The sequence below is a fragment of the Callithrix jacchus genome, chromosome 10 (assembly GCF_049354715.1).
Source record: "Callithrix jacchus isolate 240 chromosome 10, calJac240_pri, whole genome shotgun sequence".
Lineage (NCBI taxonomy): Eukaryota > Metazoa > Chordata > Mammalia > Primates > Cebidae > Callithrix > Callithrix jacchus.
Window position 1 is genome coordinate 13,487,638 of NC_133511.1, and position 18,915 is coordinate 13,506,552.

Here is an 18,915-nt window from a genome sequence, read left to right on the forward strand (position 1 = left end):
GTGCTTGGCAGTTCCTTTTAATGCCTTTTTGGAGCAGGTTCCACAAAATCCAGATTGAGTAGTTAGGCAGACATGCGGACAGTCAGTGGTGGAGTGTGTGAGGGTGGGAGAAGTGGGGGAATACGTTCCCTGGCCCCTCTAGACTCGTGAAGGTACAACTCAGAGGTCTCATTTTATTTTCAAACAAAAGTATTATCATTCTAAGGAAAATGGTCCTATGCTCTATTTTAAAATCCAGAATACCCTATTGTCTCCTGGAAAATTAAGACTTTTTCAACTATAAAACAACAGGTATGCTTGGTTCTTTTTTGTTGTTGTTAAAAGATGGGGTCTTGGCTGGGCACACTGGCTCACGCCCATAATCCCAGCACCTTTGGGAGGCCGAGGAGGGCAGATCACAAGGTCAGGAGTTCAAGACCAGCATGGTCAACATGGTGAAACCCCATGTCTACTAAAAATACAAAAATCAGCCAGGGATGGTGGAGCATGCCTGTAATCCCAGCTACTTGGGAGGCTGAGGCAGGAGCATTGCTTGAACCCAGGAGGTGGAGGGTGCAGTGAGCCGAGATCATGCCAGTGCACTCTGGCCTGGGCCACAGAGCGAGAGTCCATCTCAGAGAGAGAGAGAGAGAGAGAGAGAGAGAGAGAGAGACGAGGTCTCTCTATGTTGCACAGGCAATCCTCCTGCCTCAGCCTCCCATATAGCTGGGAATACAGGCACATGATACTGCATTCAGCTGGTACGGTTGGTTCTATAAAAATAATTTTTAAATTCCAACCTTACAAAGTAAAATACCGCCACACTTAGGAGTTCTGTAAATCACTTCCAGGACAGTATCTGAGGAACCAGTTTCCAGCTGAAGTCTTTACTAAGACAGATGACTAATCACATCTTGTATAAGCTCTTCTGGAGTGAAAGGAAGATGAAGTAGCAGAGGGGGTACAGTGCAGGGGCCATCTTAGGCCTGGTAGGGAAAGTGTCGCCCTTGAGGGAAATTAATGGCCTAATAAGGGAATGGGTGGAGGTGGGGCGGTCATAGAAAGAAAACCGTTAAGTGGATAAAGGGAGAATAAGCCACTGACTATGTATGGGATCTCTTTCTAAAGTGCAAAATCAGTGGGATCTATCTAGACTAGAAAGAAATTACATGGACTCCTAAGGAAATCACAGAAAATCATTCCACAGAAATAGTGTAAAACCAACAATCAGAAAAGGAAAAATTCCTCCAAAAGAGAAGGAACTTTATGTGCATCAGAAATATTAGCCCTTTTAATCAGTTAGCACTGCTCTAGGTAGAAAAGCACTGATTTTTATCTTTCTTAGACACTTCAGAAACTGCTTTTCCAAAAGTGGACCGGACCGTTGTGACACTTGCCTCTCTCATATTTGTGAAAAAGATGGCAAAGGGAGCAGAAAAAATCAAAGGCTATAAAATCAGAACTCAGGTTTTCCTTAGTACACTGCAATAATTAACTGTGTGACTTTGGGTCACTTAAGTACTTGGGACTACTATTTATCCCCGTGAATAATGCTAGCTGATCTTGAAGATTGCTCCACACTTAGACAAAAAATTTTCTTAGCTATTTTATAAAATGCTCTTAGTTAATATTTGAACTTTGAGTTAATTTTTAAATAAAAACAAATTATCTGTTTTTAATATTCTACTCTTGTCCTTTACATTTCTCAGCATGAAGGTGTCCACAACTCACCTTTCCAATTTTTGCTGCAGAACTTTTATTTCCTCCTTCAACTTTCGAATGCACTCTCTCTTATTCCGAATAAGCTCTTTGCTCCTGTACATGTACCTAAGTAAATAATCCCACAAACACAATTTATATTTAACAACATTCATGACATGAAGTCTCAATAAACTAAAGAGTCAAGGAAACTTCTTCAATCATATAAAGAGCGTCTGTGAAAAACATACAGCTGACATTATACCTAAGAGTAAGACTGATGCATTCCCCCCGAGACTGGGAACAGGGATACTCACTCTTGCTACTTCTATTCAATGTTTAACTGAAGGTATAACCAATGCAATAAAGTGAGAAAAATAAATTAAAGGCATGCAGATAGTAAAGAAGGAAGTAAAGCTGCCTTTTAGTTCCACATGAAACAAGTATCTACGCAGAAAATTTCAAGGAACCTAAAAAAAAATACATCAGAACTAATAAGTGAGTTTAGTAAAGTCAAAGGATACAAAGTCAATTTGAAGAAAGAAAGAAAAAAAAAAAAAGAAAGGCCAGGCATGGTGGCTCACACCTGTAAGCCCAGCACTTTGGGAGGCTCAGGAGTTTGAGACCAGCCTGACCAACATGAAGAAACCCCATCGCCACTAAATTAGCCAGGCACAGTGGTACACGCCTGTAGTCCCAGTTACTCAGGAGGCTGAGGCAGGAGAATCACTTGAACCCAGGAGGCAGAGGTTGCAGTGAGCCGAGATTACACATTGCACTCCAGCCTGGGCAACAACAGTGAAACTCCATCTCAAAAAAAAAACAAAAACTGCAATTCCATACTCTTTTGTAAAAGAACAAATGAAAATGAAATTAAAAGCATGAATCTGAGATAAATTTAATCAAATGTGTGCAAGACCTGTACACTAAAAATTACAAAACACTGTTGAAAGATATTAACAAGGACTTAGATAAATCTTTATTAATTTATTTAATAAATGGAGCTACATGCCATTCATGGATTGAAGGACTCAATATTTTTTTTTTTTTTTTTTTTTTTTTTTGAGACGGAGTCTCACTCTTGTCACCCAGGCTGGAGTGTAATGGTACTATCTTGGCTCACTGCAACCTCTGCCTCCCAGGTTCAAGCAATTCTCCTGCCTCAGCCTCCTGTGTAGCTGAGACTACAGGTGCTCACAACCACACCCAGCTAATTTTTTTTTTAAGTACAGACAGGGTTTCAACCATATTGGCCAGACTGGTCTCGAACTCCTGACCTTAGGTGATCCACCTGCCTCAGCCTCCCAAAGTGCTGGGATTACAGGCCTGAGCCACCGAGCTCGGCCTAAAGACTCAATATAATTAAGATGTCAGTTCTCCCCAAACTGATCTATAAGTTCAAAACACCACCAATCAAAATCCCAATAGCCACTGGTTAGAAACTGACAAGCTGATAAAAGTTTATTTGGAAATGCAAAGGACCAGAATAGCTACAACAATTTTGAAAAAGAAGAACAAAGTTGGAAGATTCATACTATCTAATGTCAAAATTTGCAATAAAACCATAGTAATGAAAACAATATGGCATTGGCATTAGACCAGACAACAGATAGAACAGACTCCAGATATAGATCCCCAAATATATGTTCAATTCATTTTTGACAAAGTGCCAAGATAATTCAATGGGAGAAAAGAAAATATAAATCAAAGGAAAAAGAAGATATTCCTACACACTCACTAAATAGCTAAAATCAGAAACACTTATAATTCCAAGCACTGGCAAGGATGTGGAGCAAATGGAGTCCCCACATACTCCTAGAGGGAATGCAAAATTGTACAGTCCCTTTAGAAAATAGTTTGGAAAAGTGGAACTTTTCATGGAACCAGCAATCTTACTCCTATATATTTTACCCAAGAGAACTAAAAACTATGCCAAGGATCATATGTGAATGATCATGGCAGCTTTATTCATAATAGCCTAAAACTAAATACATCACCAAATGGCGAATGGAAAAAACAGTACATATTACACTAGAATATTACTCAGCAATAAAAAGGAGCAAATTACTTATATATGAACAACATGGGTGAATCCCAAAATTATTATCCTAAAGAAAGGACACAGCCACAGCACGGTACCTACTAAATATCAATGCCACTAATACCACATTCTAGAAACTGTAACATTACAGAGTCTAAAAACAAGTAAGTAGTTGCCAAGACCTGGGGATGGAGAGAAAGGGATTGATCACAATGGGGCAAGGAAAATCTTCTGGGTGTTGGACATGTCCTACATCTTGACTGTGATGGTGGTTATATGCTTAAAAATAAACCATGGGATAAGAATGACTACATAAAAAACAAGTAAAAGAGGCCAGGTGCAGTGCCTGATGCCTATAATACTAACACTTTGGGAGGCCGAGGCAGGCGGATCACGAGGTCAGGAGATCAAGACCATCCTTGCCAATGTGATGAAACCTGGTCTCTACTAAAAATACAAAAATTAGCTGGGTGTGGTGGCGCATGCCTGTAATCCCAGCTACTCAGAGGCTGAGGCACGAGAGGCTGAGGCACGAAAATTGCTCGAATCGAGGAGGTGGAGGCTGCAGTGAGACGAGGTTGCTCCACTGCACTCCACCATGAAGACAGCACAAGATTCCATCTCAAAAAAAAAAAAAAGGAAAAGGAAAATATTTTTTCTTTTCTTTCTTGTTTTTTTGGAGACGGGATCACACTCTGTCACTCACCCCGGAGTGCAGTGGCACAACCTCAGCTCACTGCAACTTCCACCTTCTGGGTTCAAGTGATTCTCCTGCTTCAGCCTCCCAAGTAGCTGGGATTAGAGGTGTGTACCACCATGTCCAGCTAATTTTTGTATTTAGTAGAGATGGGATTTCACCATGTTGGCCAAGCTGGTCTCAAACTCCTGACCTCCAGTGACCCACCTGCCTCGGCCTCCCAAAGTGCTGGGATTACAGGCATGAGCCACCACACCAGCCTCTTTTTTTTTTTTAGAGACAGGGTTTTGCCATGTTGCCCAGGCTAGTCTTAAACTCCTGAGCTCAAGCTATCTGCCCACCTCAGCCTCCCAAAGTGCTAGGATTATATATGTAAGCCACCACGCCTAACATCAACCAGACTTTTATAAAATTAAAATTCTATAATGCAAGTCTGCTAGGGGACCTACCCACCCCCAGAATAAAGGTAGTTCCTACCCCAAAAGGATCAGGGCTTTCACCTAAACTCTAGCTACTCTAATCATGGTCCAGAGATAAGAAGTAACATGAGCATAAACAATCCTGGGAGGTCTCAGAAAAAGGCAAAGACCCTCAATCTAGACTTACAGAATCCAAATTTGCATATTATCATGACTTCCAGGTGATTCCTATGCACAAAATACTTAGTATATGCTTATCTATCTCTACTGCTGCAATACACCAGGAAATAAAAAAAATCAGCCAAGAACTCACCTGTCCATATAAATAATCTGAGGAAATTCCAGCTTATTGTGAATTTTCTCTGGCTGACCAAGGGACTGATTAAACTCAAATCTTGAGAGTTCAAAGGTCAACACTGGAGGTAGCTTTGTAAACCAACGCTAGTGTCAAGAGTAGAAATGTGAGAGAAAGAAAAATTAATTTTAGGAAATAACAATAGCCAGATTTAAAATATCATCCTCATCAAACTTTCTTCCTTTGGTACAGAACTTAAGTCAAGCTCATGCTAGAACTTTAACACTAAAGGAAATGAATACTTAGAATCACACTCTTAGAGAATATGGTTCAACATTCCTCAAGACTCCAAATTTACTAGCTAGTCAACATTTTACTCAATCATCGTCCTCAGAATAAACCACCCTTGAATATGTGAAGTGCGCTAAGCCTCTACACAACTCATTCATTACATCATCAGTATTCAAAAGGTTTGAAAACTTAAAACAGCAAGCCTAATTGCAGAATATGAAATTGTGATCTAAGCAGCATGTAGCTAAAGTGAAAACTAACTCCATGTTCAGCTAAAAAGACTCATATGAGTATATATATTACATGCTGTTTGTTTAGTCTATTAACCATAATTTGAATCTCCTTTATGTATACAAAGGAAAGTTGAAATAGCTTCATGGTTTTATAATTTCTCAATTTCTAAGAAAAATTTTGGAATTCCAAAAATTCACAGAGGTCTCATAAAGAAGAAAGTTAAATCAACCTACAATGTTAATTGAGTTTCAAGAAAGGAAGGTACTGACAAAAAAGACTCAACAGTCAAGGATCACAAGTGCGGGAAAGCTAAATCAGAATTGGCTTTTCTATTCAATTCACTCATATGTCTGAGGTTCCTGTGAACAGCTTAAAGCTGTTCCCTTTACCAAAAGTACAAGCAGCATTCCCTTCAGATACCCTGTTAGCATAATGAGGTGAATTCAGATAGCCTGTGAGACCACCTAAAGGTGAAATCTAAATGAGCATGATGATTTTGTTTGTTTCTGTTTAATTTTTATAGAGTTCCCATCCTAGAATACAGGTGTCCACAGGTGTAAGTATAGCTGGTGAGCATTCCCTCTTTTCTAAGAGGATACACCAGGTCTTCTGCACAGATGGTACAGATGACATAATTACTCCATTAGGAATCAGTAATTTCCTTGAAAAGCCAGGGAGGCAGTAGCTCTCTCTGAGTTCCAACACTGCTCTACAGTGAATCTATTTTCCTATGGCTCCTGTGAGGCTACCTGTGTCAGTTCAGGAAAGCTCCACTGTCTCCCATAGTAATTAATGAGTCGGACTCATATATAAGCCACAGTTTCGTCTCAAAACATATGATCAGTGGAGAACAATCCCAACTGTGTAGTGTTAAGAATTATGTTACAAATGCTATTCGCTAACTCTTAACCCACTGGAATGAATATTGAGACGTTAACTACCCATACTCTCCCTATAACTTCCCCCCTTTCTTTCCAACCCACAAAAATAGATAAACAAATGAAAATTAAATTTTAAAAATGTCAAAAGCAAAGGCAGAATTTACAATTGAGAACAGTAAATACTATAATAGGGAAAATATTCTAAATGGCATACCATAGGAGTTAATCACTGTACTTTTACCCTCCGAAAATATGGAGGCAGTGGGTTCTCCCTACTCAGGTACAGGTAGGCTTCAACAGAAAGAGAGAAACTTGATCATACTTAAAACATCAGAAGCAGCATACAACCTTTACACAAGTAACTCAAATTCATAGTTTTAGTAAAAATTTTATTTATCAAAATACTAATACTCAGTGACTCACATCAACTGATGAGAGACTTAAGACAAATTCAAGCTCTAAGTGTAAAGTTACTTAATATGTGATGGGAAACTAGTCTGCCCAAAAGCTCACTCCTACTTAACTGGCTTTGTCACTGGCAGAGCAAATAAAGATCTCCAACGTACCTCTTGTCCATACTTCACCAAGTGATCAGAAGGAAGAAGCTCAACATCACCCTCCACCATGGCCCCTTCCAAACACTCGTCTAAGTTGCGATAACCGTTTACCTGAAGAGGATACTGGCCGAAGGTCTCATTGTTACAAAAGGGTTTTCCTAGGTAAAGAGAGAGACTTTTTAAAAAAGACATCACTATGACTATCTAAAGCCTAAATTCAGCAACTTCCTGACAGCTGGTTAGAAATGCACTTAAGCCTTTATAGCAACCTCTACTGAGCCAGTCGATCTAGACACAGAACACTGACAACCACTAACACTGAAAAAAGGCCAGCGGTGTGGTGGCTTATGCCTGTAATCCCACCACTTTGGGAGGCCAAGGTGGGAGGATCGCTTGAGGCCAGGAGTTTAAGACCAGCCTGGAAAACATAGCGACACCCCTGTCTCTACAAAAAATAAAAATCAGCAGGGTGCAGCAGTGCACACCTTAAGTCCTGGCCACTCAGGAGAATAAGCTGGGAGGATTTCTTGAGCCCAGAAGTCCAAGGTTACAGTGAGCTATGCTGACGCCACTGCGCTATAACCTGGGCAAGAGAGCAAGAACCTGTCTCAAAAAACAAACAAACAAAAAAACCTGCAAAAAGAAAGACAACCAGATAGTATGTGCTTCCCGGTCAAGGGATTTCTCAGCACCTGTCAATTAGTCTTGCCAAAAAGAGCCTGACCTAAGTCTAGTCAAATCTCTAGATACAACTACCAATTAATTGATAAGAGATGAGTAGAGAGGAACGTGGGAATATGTTAAAAATATATCAGGAAACATGCAAACAGCAAAATTTCTGACCATGGGAAATGCTACAGAACAAACGACCCAGATTCTCCAAAAATTCTGCATTTCAAGGAAAAAAGGATGGAGGGGTAGCCTACAAATATTCAATCATAAATGACGCTGGGGTCCTCATTAAAACAAACTCTGAAAATAAATTTTCTGTTTTTTAAATTATGAAAATAAATCAGCAATTTGAACACTGACTAGATCGTTGATAGTTTAAAATGCTATTTTTCAGAGTCATATTGGTACTGGATTATGTTTTAAAAAGAATATCAGATTGGTAAGAGTGACAGGGTGAGAAAGGGAATGACTGGCTGTCATGGAGGTTTTTAAATGGCTCTATTGGAATGTATTCTAAATTCTCCATAATTAAAAATAAATTATGTGTCTAGCACGCAGCTTAGTTAGATAAGCCTCCAGAGTGCAAAGTCTCTAGTCTAGAAAAATGTTTTTGGCAGTCTCACTCAATAAAACTTTTGAGATCAGAATAAGCAACACAGAGAAAACTGGGTAAAATCACTATCTGACATTAATGTCAGATTTGGGCTGTGCAAATATTAATCTGACAAATCTAAGATAAAGACCGGGCACATTTAACAGACGAAGAGACTGAGGATCCAGAAGCTCACACAGTTTGTCCAAAGTTAACAGACACCAACAGGCAGAACCAATATTCAGACCTGGGTATCACTGACTCTCAAGGCTATTCATTATACTGCCTCCTCAAAGGGACACAGTAATAAAGATATGATCACAGGTCTAGAATTAAAATTCAGAGCAGAGAATTTACCTTCACGAACCCCTTCAGTCAGGAAAGTACCATAGAACAGCTGCACCATTGGATTTTCAGATTTGTTCCTGGGACTGCTGCTTTTAGGAAAAGGAGACAATTCTGGATTGTTTGGATTAAGATATGCGCTACATAAAATCCAAGCATCATTGAAAAACAAAAATAGTGCATTTTCATCAAACCCCAAAGAGCCAGGTACGATCTGAATAAGTAACAATTAATTCAGTTCAAATATTTATTGAAAACTTTCTTTCTAGCATTGTGCTAAACTCTGAAGACTCAAAGACAAGAAGGCACAATCCCTGGACTTAAGGAACTTAAAGCCTAATAGCAGAGTCATACTTGCAGACAAATACAGGTCTCTATATGCTTTCAGTATATACATCTATACCCAATGGCAGATGCACACAAGGTATAGAAGTAGTATAAAGGTAAGAGTGAACTCTCTTGTGTAGTTTTACAAATAAATACAAAAAAATTTTCTCCCTGGTATAATAGGAATAAAAAGTTTCTTCTTACAAGGCCATCTTAAATTGTTAACTATGTTAAGTTGCTGTTTGCAAAACCATTTCATAGTTATAATTCTTCTACCTAGAATTGAAACCATTTAAAACACAGATTTCTCAGAGGGATATCCATATTCTGTGCCCTGAATTTCACTTCTCTCAGTGACTGAAATGACCATAACATTTTCCTCAAAACATTCTAAGTAGATGTCAAAAAGGATCTTAGATTAAATTTAAGTATACATATTATACCACCATGTTCACGACAGAGACTGATGTCGACCTTTTTACAAACACATTTTTACAGCACATGCTGAGTTTAACAAAGTTAACAATTACGGTTCTTTAGTTAAAAAAAAAAAAAAAAAAAAAAAAAAAAGCTGCAGGATAAGATGATTGCTATATCCCTATATCCTTAGAGGGGAAAGCTGAAGGTGGCAGGGATGTACCATGAGTATACTACCTCAGTGGCTACTGCAGGAGATATGGTTCAAAACCAGCAATTTCTACTTAAAGAGAGTAACTTTCCAGCATATAATTCTCACTGGCCCACTGTGAGTCGGAAGGATGTACGAACAAACCCTCAACACTCACTTAACATTAACAGCTAGCTGGAATGCGTCCTCTAGCCAATCCAGGAGCTTGTGTGTGAATTCACTCACATCTTGCTATAAGAGAGGCACAAATTGCATAAAAGTTAGACACAATACTAAGAAAAGAAAATTTATCTATATCCCACCAATGAATTAAGATTCCACTACTGTAAAAGCATTTCTTTTTTTCTCTTTTTTCTTTTTCTGAGACAGGGTCTCACTCTGTTGCTCAGATTGGAGTGCAGTGGCGTGATCTCAGCTCAAGGCAACCTCCGCCTCCCAGGCTCAAATGATTCTCCTGCCTCACCCTCCCAAGTAGCTGGGATTACAGGCACATACCACCATGCCCAGCTAAGTTTTGTATTTTTAGTACAGATGGGGTTTCACCATGCTGGCCCAGCTTGTCTTGAACTCCTGACCTCAAATGATCCACCCACCTTATCCTCCCGAAGTGCTGGGATTACAGACATCAGCTACTGGGCCCAGCCTGAAAGCATTTTTTGGAGGCCGAATATCATGAAGATATATGAACACTGAAACCCAGACTTAAAAAAGGTACATTAAGCAACCTCTAAGTTGTAGCTAGAAGGAGGTTGGAAGTCTACTACTTCCAGCCACATCTATTTATGACAAAGAAAAAAAAAGAAACAAAATCTCCCAGGTAGGCCTTTTTAAGAAAAAGGCCCAAGGAATGGACTGTAGTCTTCTAGAATAATATAGAGATCTGTATAAAGAAAGAAATGTTTTCAGAGTTTTATAGAACTGTAGGACTTTCAAAGAAAGAAAGAAAAAAATTATATGAGCAAGAAGCTGATCTAATCAGTGACAGCTTTGTTTTTGTTTTTTAAATTATTTTTTTCAGAGACGGGGCCTCACTCTGTCACCCAGGCTGGAGTACAGTAGCGCAATCACAACTTACTGCAGCCTCAAACTCCTGGGCTCCAGGGATCCTCCCACCTCAGCCTCCCAAGTAGCTGGGGCCACAGGCGTGTACCACCATGCCCAGCTATTTTTTAATAGCAGACGGAGAAAGAAAAGTCTAAAAGAGAGAAGTTGCTGAGAAAAGCTCCTGAACTCAGATTTAGTTTTAAAACTAGGATTTCCATCTGGACCATTCCAAGACAAAGGTGCAGACAAAGGACTACTTTGCTTGGTATCCCTTTTGTTATAGCTCATTGAGGTATTTCCCAGTCTCCTCCTTTTCTACATCAATAACACCTGTATAATTCTACATTCTTTCTACTACTATTTCTTCTCTTTACAACTGCCAGCCCCCGTGCAACACACGCACACCCTCTCTCACACACACATCTGCTTTCCCTCTCACCACCTGTTCTGTAGGCAAAATAAAAGTCAGAAACAGGTGCTCATAGTCCTGCTAGTCATATTCACAGCTTGTTATGCAGTTGAAATAAAGCAGTACCACATTAATATCGACAAGGCATGACTTCAAACTCAAGAACAAGGCTTCTTTTGTACCTGCTGTTCCTCAGATGATCGGAATGCTCCCTTTAATAGATCCAGGGCTGCGGACGGGTCTACAAATTTTCTATTTGATCCCATCATTAGAGCAAACAAATACTGAAGCTCTTGCATAAACATGATATTTCTCTTTTCCTGTAGAAAACACAGCACATGTACTCTTACAACAGCTCATTTAGAAAATTAGAACATATAAAGGAAAAAAAGTTGTCAATAATCATGTCCCCATTTATATATATCTAGATCTAAGTAAAAGTTACAGGGCTACATATGTTACAGTGACTCTGGTGAGGACTATGCTCTAAACTGAAGACTAACTATATAGAAGCCAGAGACAGCACTGTTGGAAAAACAGAAAATGCCGACTTTCTGAAGCTGCTGCCCTCCCTCTCAAGAGGAAAAGGTATTGCACCAAGGAGAAATCCTGGGAAGGGTTAAACTGCTGGGAGGAGGATCGACCTTTGGCAAAAACAGAATAAAACAGACTAAAAAGGTTCAGATCTCTGGCATCAAGGTATCTCTCCAGCATCACCTGGCCGAAACAGCTCAGGAAGAGAAAGGATACAACAAACACAGGTATTCGGGATCTCCCACCCACATATTTCTTGGAGCCAGTTTTCTAATTTTATTCTTACTTAACTTTACATTTTGAATACCCTTATATGTTATCCCAAAAAAAGAAAAGGCATGTAGAAATGAAAACAAGTATTAGCACAAGCCAAAGAGTATCATGGATATCAGCTTTAGGCAAAAATCTAGAAGCTTGGGGGTAAAAGGGACTAAACAACAGTGAAGAAATTCCTTGACACCAACTTACTGTGTGACTTCGACAATTTTCAAGTACATTTTGTGGCAGACTATAGCTGAGAACAAGTCTTCGAAATTCAGGCAATTGAAAGAGAGACTGAAATAAAGAAAGAAACGGATTCATAGCCTTTCCTCAAAATAACTGCAGCAATGTATATATTTTTCACTTTAAATATTTTATTTCTTTTTTTCCTTTTCTTTTTTCTGAGATGGAGTTTCGCTCTTACTACCCAGGCTGGAGTGCAATGGTGCGATCTCGGCTCACCGCAACCTCCGCCTCCTGGGTTCAGGCAATTCTCCTGCCTCAGCCTCCTGAGTAGCTGGGATTACAGGCACGCGCCACCATGCCCAGCTAATTTTTTGTATTTTTAGTAGAGACAGAGTTTCACCATGTTGACCAGGATGGTCTCAATCTCTCGACCTCGTGATCCACCCATCTCAGCCTCCCAAAGTGCTGGGATTACAGGCTTGAGTAAATATTTTATTTCATATTTAAAAGTATGTAAAACTATCAACCTAGCAATTCAACTTATATTATTTCTAAGGAAATAATGGTTGTGCACAAAAAAATTAGCTCAAAGAATATTAATACTTTTAGGTAAAAAATAGAAACAACCTAATGTCTAACAAAAGGAGTCGTTTTTGTTTTGTTTTGCTTTCGCTTTTGTAGAGACAGGGTCTTCTATGTTGCCCAGGCTGGTCTCAAACTTCTGAGTTCAAGTGATCTGACTGCTATGGCCTCCCAAAGTGCTGAGATTATAGACATGAGCCACCATGCTTGGCCAAAAGTAGTAGTTTAAATAAACTGTATTAGACTTACACAATAGACTACTAAGTAGTCATTGAGATAATACTGTAAAACGCATTTATAAAATGACCTACTATATAGCAGGGAAAATGAAAAAAAGAGCTAATTGTATCAACATGGATAAATCTCAAAAATATATTTTGAGTGAAAAAAGTTACAGAAAAAAGTATTATACTGGCCGGGTGTAGTGGCTCACGCCTATAATCCCAGCACTTTGGGAGGCCGAGGCGGGAGAATCACAAGGTCAGGAGTTCAAGACCAGCCTGGCCAATATGGTGAAACCCTATCTCTACTAAAAATACAAAAAAAGTTAGCTGGGCATGGTGAAGGGTCCCTGTAGTTCCAGCTACTCAGGAGACTGAGACAGGAAGACTGCTTGAACCCAGGAGGCTGGGGTTGTAGTGAGCCGAGATTGCACCACTGCACTTCAGCCGGGCAACAGTGAAACTCGGTCTCAAAAAAAAGGAATTATACTGCTTATAAGATTAACAACATACAATACTACATATTTTTTGGGGATACATACATGTGTGGTTATGTCTGTGGGAAAGGGATGATGTCACAACAGGGATTCAACAGAACAGAAATTTGAAACATAAATTGTTTTAGCCAGGTGGTGAGTACAGCAGTGTTGACTATTCTCCACTCTTCGTCATAATAATGTATTTTTTTTAAGTTTAACAGCAGATATCTCTGGCTAGTAGAACCGAAGAGAGGGATTCTTTTTATTATTTGCAAATCACATTTTTCTATTATGAATATCTTTCATAAGTTAATTTTTTTAAAAAAACTCGTAAGAATATATATAATTCCTCATCCTAACATGCTCCTCAAATGAAAACTCTCTCAGGCCTGCATGCTTGAGGCAGCATCCTAGGTAGATAAAAGGCAAAACTTCGCAATTAGAACCAAATAAAACACATTCTTGGTATTCTAAAAGCCTCAGTTATATTTATTAACGTCAACCAAAGAATCAAAGTGTCAGTACCTGACTACAGCCCATGTGTACCTCTCTGGCTTCCTTCACTCTAACACAAGCCATGGTGGGATTCAGCCAACAGGGTGACTGTTCACCCAGACTAGAGTGTAAAACTGGGTCATGCTGCTGCAGCAAAGGTCTCTCAGGAGCCAGGACCTAGCTGGTGAGCTCTATCCTGAGCCACTCTCTTCTCTTCCACCCTCACCTGTCTACCTGACACACCTGCATTCCTACCCTGCTGGCTACATTCTTGAGTTTCTGTTCCACTGTGAGAAAAATGGTTTTACATGCTTGGCCACTTAACTCCAGCTCGTTGCCATCACAAAAATCGGGCTTTCCCCAAAGATGCCATTGTTCTTAAAAACCACAGTAAATGTGAGCTAAGACTACTCACATCTCCCAACTTATTCTCTATCTAACAGCTGCTGCTTCTGTGTTCTCTGCATCATTTCATTATAGCCTCCTCCAGTCACCAAAGTTTAGAATTACAGAAAAATCCTTGAATCTTTCTCCTAATCATTCACATCCAATGACTAACAGGTCCCTTGGCCTCTGCTTCTGGGTTCTCTTTATAACCTAACTGCTTTCTCCTTATCAGCGCCCCACCAGCTGCTCTAATCCAACTCCCACTGCCGCTCACTTGCATAACTGTATATGGTCTCTCTGCTTCCAGAGCGTCCCTCCACCAATTCACACTTGCCATGCAGCTCCTCGTAACTACCTCCCTAATATGACAAAAATAAAGCTCCCGATTCACTGAAGACTGCCATCTGGTAATAGCTTTCCTCACTCTCCCAAGTCCTGACATCCTCCTAGGTGACTTTGGTCAACATCCAATCCCTGAGGACATCCTGTCAGTGTTGTCTTGAGAATGTACTAAGAACCCCAGCTCTTTTCTATTTCCAGGGCTACCAGTCCAGTCCAAGTCACCATTATTCTGCATGGATGACAGCCATGGGTCTCTCTCTGTACATTCTTGCACCTCCATCCTGATCTCCTCACAGAAGCCAGAGTGAGCCTTTTAATACGTGAACCAGAGTTCATCAGTCTTTCACTGGGGACCTTCACAGACTCCCTGTCCACTCAGACCCTCATCTCCAGTGACCTTCCCTTTGCTCTTAGCATCCAGCCAACCAGACTCCAGCATGTTCCCTGAACACACCAAACCCATTCCCATCATGAAGCCATCGCTCTGTGCATTCCTCTACCTGGAATGTTTTTGTCCCAGTAGCTGCCTGGTTCACTCCCTTGCCAGTCTCACCCGCCTTCCCCACCTCAATGAGGTTCACCGAACACCACAGTTAATACTGCAACCTGTTACCATCCTCCTGCAGTTCTAATCTCCCTAACTTTTCTCTTTATTCTACTGGACCAATCACAGTCTAATGTATTATACAATTTATTTAGCTAGTTCATCATTCTGTTAGTTTTTCATTTACTGTTCATTTCTATCTCACCTCACGAGAATTTACATTCCATGTGGGCACAGCTGTCTTTGTTTTGTTCACTCCTACACCAAGGGCCTAGAACACTGCTAGACATAGAGCAGGTGTTCAACTGTTTGCTGAGAGCCATTGCATCCATCCAGCCTGGAGATCTCTCCGCTTCTTGGGTGTTGCATGTCTAGAGACACATTCTTCCACTCCATCTCTATCTACACTCATATCCCAGGCTGCACCCAAAATAGGCCAACACCTAAAATGTATCAGTTCACAGATCACATGTTCAGAAAATCTCACTCCGGGACCATTACGTGTCTTCTGTGTTATCTGTCCAATTACCCACAGGATACCTGTTCTTTGACTTCAGCAGTGGCCCAAGCAAATTGATCTCTTTCCTGGCCCCCTAACCATCAGTTCTCCTTCCTATCTTCATTTTTTTCTCCATCTAGCTTTGATACTATGGTCTTAATTACCCTTCGTTAAATTTACAGAGTGCCCTTTTGTCCTTTGATCACATACCCAGCAAATGCTCCAACTTAAATGGGTTGAGTTTTCCATGTAAGAGGTTCAGAATGCTGTCAAGAGAAAGTACTGATAGAAACTGAACATTTTTGTATCACTATTCATTTAAAGTCAACAATTTCAAGAAGACCTTCAAATTTCTGGAAATCCTACTACTGTGCTCTGGTGTCAATTGGTTTTCCCACCATCTCCAATAACTATTTCAAACTTTCACTCCCTTTAAAATCTGACTCTGTCGCTTCTCCACTGTCCCAAAAAGTGGCTGCTTATTTCACAGATGGGTAAAAAAAAAAGACTAGACCCCACTGCAACTTTAATATGCAGTTATCATTTCTTCCTCCTCCCTGCCTATTACTCCCTTGCCCTTTTCCTTGTTAAGGCCAACTCCTCCGATATACTTTCTATGCTGTCTGCTCATGCTGTCCCAGAAGCCTTACTCACCTATTCTCTGCATCTGCTGGCTCTTGTCTACCCTCCACAGGAGTTAAAGTTGAGGGGGATGTGAATCCAGGGAGTGTTCTCTTTCTCTCTCTCTCTCTCCTTTCAGACAGGAAAGAACTTACATGTTCCACATTATCTTCCTATACTCCATTCTTAACACAGATGCCAGTGATCCTTTTAAACTGAAAGTATGATTGGATCACTTCTCTGCTCCAAATCTTCCAACGCATTCCTATTTCTAGAATTCTCCCAAATCCTCATCATGACCCCAAGCTCTCCCATTCCACCTCCATCACCTTTCCTATCCCACTGCTATCAGTTCTGGATCACTGTCTTAGCTCTTTCTCAGACACATTAAGCAAGCTCCTAAACCTCAGTCTGCTTATTTGCTGCTCCTTCTCCGAAATGTTCCCTATGTAATTATATAGCTCATTCCCTGGCCACCTTCAGGCCTCTGCTCAAATGCCCAACCCATCAGAAAGGCCATCCCTGACCCCCTGCCCTCTCCAGCTGAACCCTGTCCAGTCCCACAACCTTCTTCATTCATCTTTACACTTGTCACCACCTGATGTTTCATTTACTGTCTGTGCCACTCTTTCCAAAGTGAACCATGAGAGTAGGGTCTTTGTTTTGTTTTAGTCACTGCTGTTTCACCAGAGCCTAACAGTGCCAGGCACATAGAAGCTGGATGTAGAAAGGGAGAATTCCATTTTTCAGCTTGAGCAGCAGGGTAGGTGCCATGTACCATGATGGAGAAGACTGCTGGGGTGAGCATCAAGGGCTGCATTGGAGCAATGTAAGTTTAAGACGCCTGATTGACATTTCTAGAAAGCCACTACCCTCTAGTGAATTCATTCACTCCCTTGGTTTTATTACCATCTATATGGCACTGATTTCCAAAACTGTAGCTGCAGCCAGCACTTTTTTCTGAAGTACAGATTCATATAATTATCTGCCTACATGGTATCTCCTTAAACTCAACTCATTTAAGTTGGAGGATTTGCTAGATATGTGATGAAAGGACAAAAGGGCACTCTATGAATTTAATGAAGGTTAATTAAGACCACAGCATACACAGACACTGGCACCTCAAACTCGGCATATCTAAAACCGAACTGATCAGCAGGTGCAGTCACTCATGCTTGTAATCCCAGCCCTTTGGGAGGCCAAGGCAGGTGGATCATTTGAGGTCGGGAGTTCAAGACCAGCCTGGCCAACATGGTGAAACCCCATCTCTACTAAAAATACTAAAACTAACCAGGCGTGGTGGCACATGCCTGTAAGCTACTTGGGGGGCTGAGGGAAGAGGATCCCCGGAATCCAGGAGGCAGAGGTTGCAGTGAACCAAGATTGTGCCATTTTGTCTCAAATGAATAACTAAATAAATAATACATTTAAAAAACAAACACACTGGGCCGGGTGCGGTGGCTCACACCGGAAATCCCAGCACTTTGGAAGGCTGAGACCCACAGATCACCTGAGTTCAGGAGTTTGAGACCAACCTGGCCAACATAGTGAAACCCCATCTCTACTAAAAAATTAGCAAGGCAGCCAGGCGCAGTGGCTCATGCCTGAAATCCCAGCACTTTGGGAGACCAGCACTATGGAGGATGCTATAACCTTTCATGGATAATTCAAAATCCCAGAAAAAGTATTTACTGGATAATCTGTCACCTGGGCGACAGAGCAATTCTCCATCTCAAGAAAAAAACAAACAAACAACAACAAAAACTGAACTAAAATCCATTCTTAACACACACCCAAATTATTTCTCTTCCAGTGTCAAATGGCACCATAATCCACCTGGTTACTTGAACTAGAAACCTCAGTCTTACTCAACTGCTGCAGGCATATCCTGTATCCAACTTCCCACCAATCTCATAGATTTGACTTCCCCCGCACCTTAAGAATGCATTCACGTCTCTCCTTCCATGACTTCTGATACTTCTCTACTCCAGACCACCACTGTCACCTACCTGGATAGTTACGATAGCCTTCAACAACTGATTTCTCCTTATTCACTCCCACTGCTATAATATAGTGTTCACTAAACGCTTATCCAAAACACCTACTCACAAAATATATTTACAACAAAATATATTTACACCCACAGAAGATGTTTTTTTTAGAACTGCCCAACTTAGGCATCAGAGCATCTAAATCCAAAACACAATAATGCCACAGGAAAAACTCCCCAGTTTTACAGATCTGTTTTAATTTTTTGAAAGCTATGTTTCTACATACCGCTTTAATAAATTACAAAGTTACTTCCAAAAGACACAGATATCTCTTAAAAATATCATACCTGAATAACAGCACTAAACCAACATGTATTGCCAACGTTTTTCAGCCCAACTGGCCAACCATCAACTCTCCTCCAGTCATTGGGATTGGGGTTTTCTCCCCAGACTTCGCAGCGTTTTCTCTTTGAGCGCTTAGTTTCTGCAGAGGTTGCTTCGTGCATCCTATGTTGTGCAAGACACCAGACATCAAAAAGGATAGCAGTTAAAGAATAATATAGCATATGGAGGATGCTATAACCTTTCATGGATAATTCAAAATGCCAGAAAAAGTATTTACTGGATAATCCCTAGCTATATAAGTAACTGTGAAATTGTAATG

At 40.5% G+C, this 18,915-nt stretch overlaps 1 protein-coding gene across 44 annotated transcripts in view; it reads right to left on the minus strand.

The window, feature by feature from the left end:
* The window catches only part of USP28 (ubiquitin specific peptidase 28), an 83,890-nt gene that overhangs the window by 26,038 nt on the left and 38,937 nt on the right, over window positions 1–18,915 (minus strand). For 29 of the 44 annotated variants that reach the window (XM_078339510.1, XM_078339500.1, XM_078339505.1 and 26 more), the window contains 8 exons: window positions 18,599–18,758; window positions 12,112–12,198; window positions 11,292–11,429; window positions 9,814–9,887; window positions 8,714–8,790; window positions 7,102–7,250; window positions 5,148–5,275; window positions 1,711–1,806 (listed from right to left, as the gene is read on the minus strand). In XM_078339510.1, coding sequence (XP_078195636.1) covers window positions 1,711–1,806; window positions 5,148–5,275; window positions 7,102–7,250; window positions 8,714–8,790; window positions 9,814–9,887; window positions 11,292–11,429; window positions 12,112–12,198; window positions 18,599–18,757 — 908 coding nt within the window. In that variant the 5' untranslated portion in view covers window position 18,758. Of the gene's footprint in view, window positions 1–1,710; window positions 1,807–5,147; window positions 5,276–6,749; window positions 6,827–7,101; window positions 7,253–8,713; window positions 8,794–9,813; window positions 9,888–11,291; window positions 11,430–12,111; window positions 12,199–18,598; window positions 18,759–18,915 lie in introns of those variants that run through there. The other 15 variants (XM_078339507.1, XM_078339501.1, XM_009006828.5 and 12 more) reach the window with 2 other exon arrangements.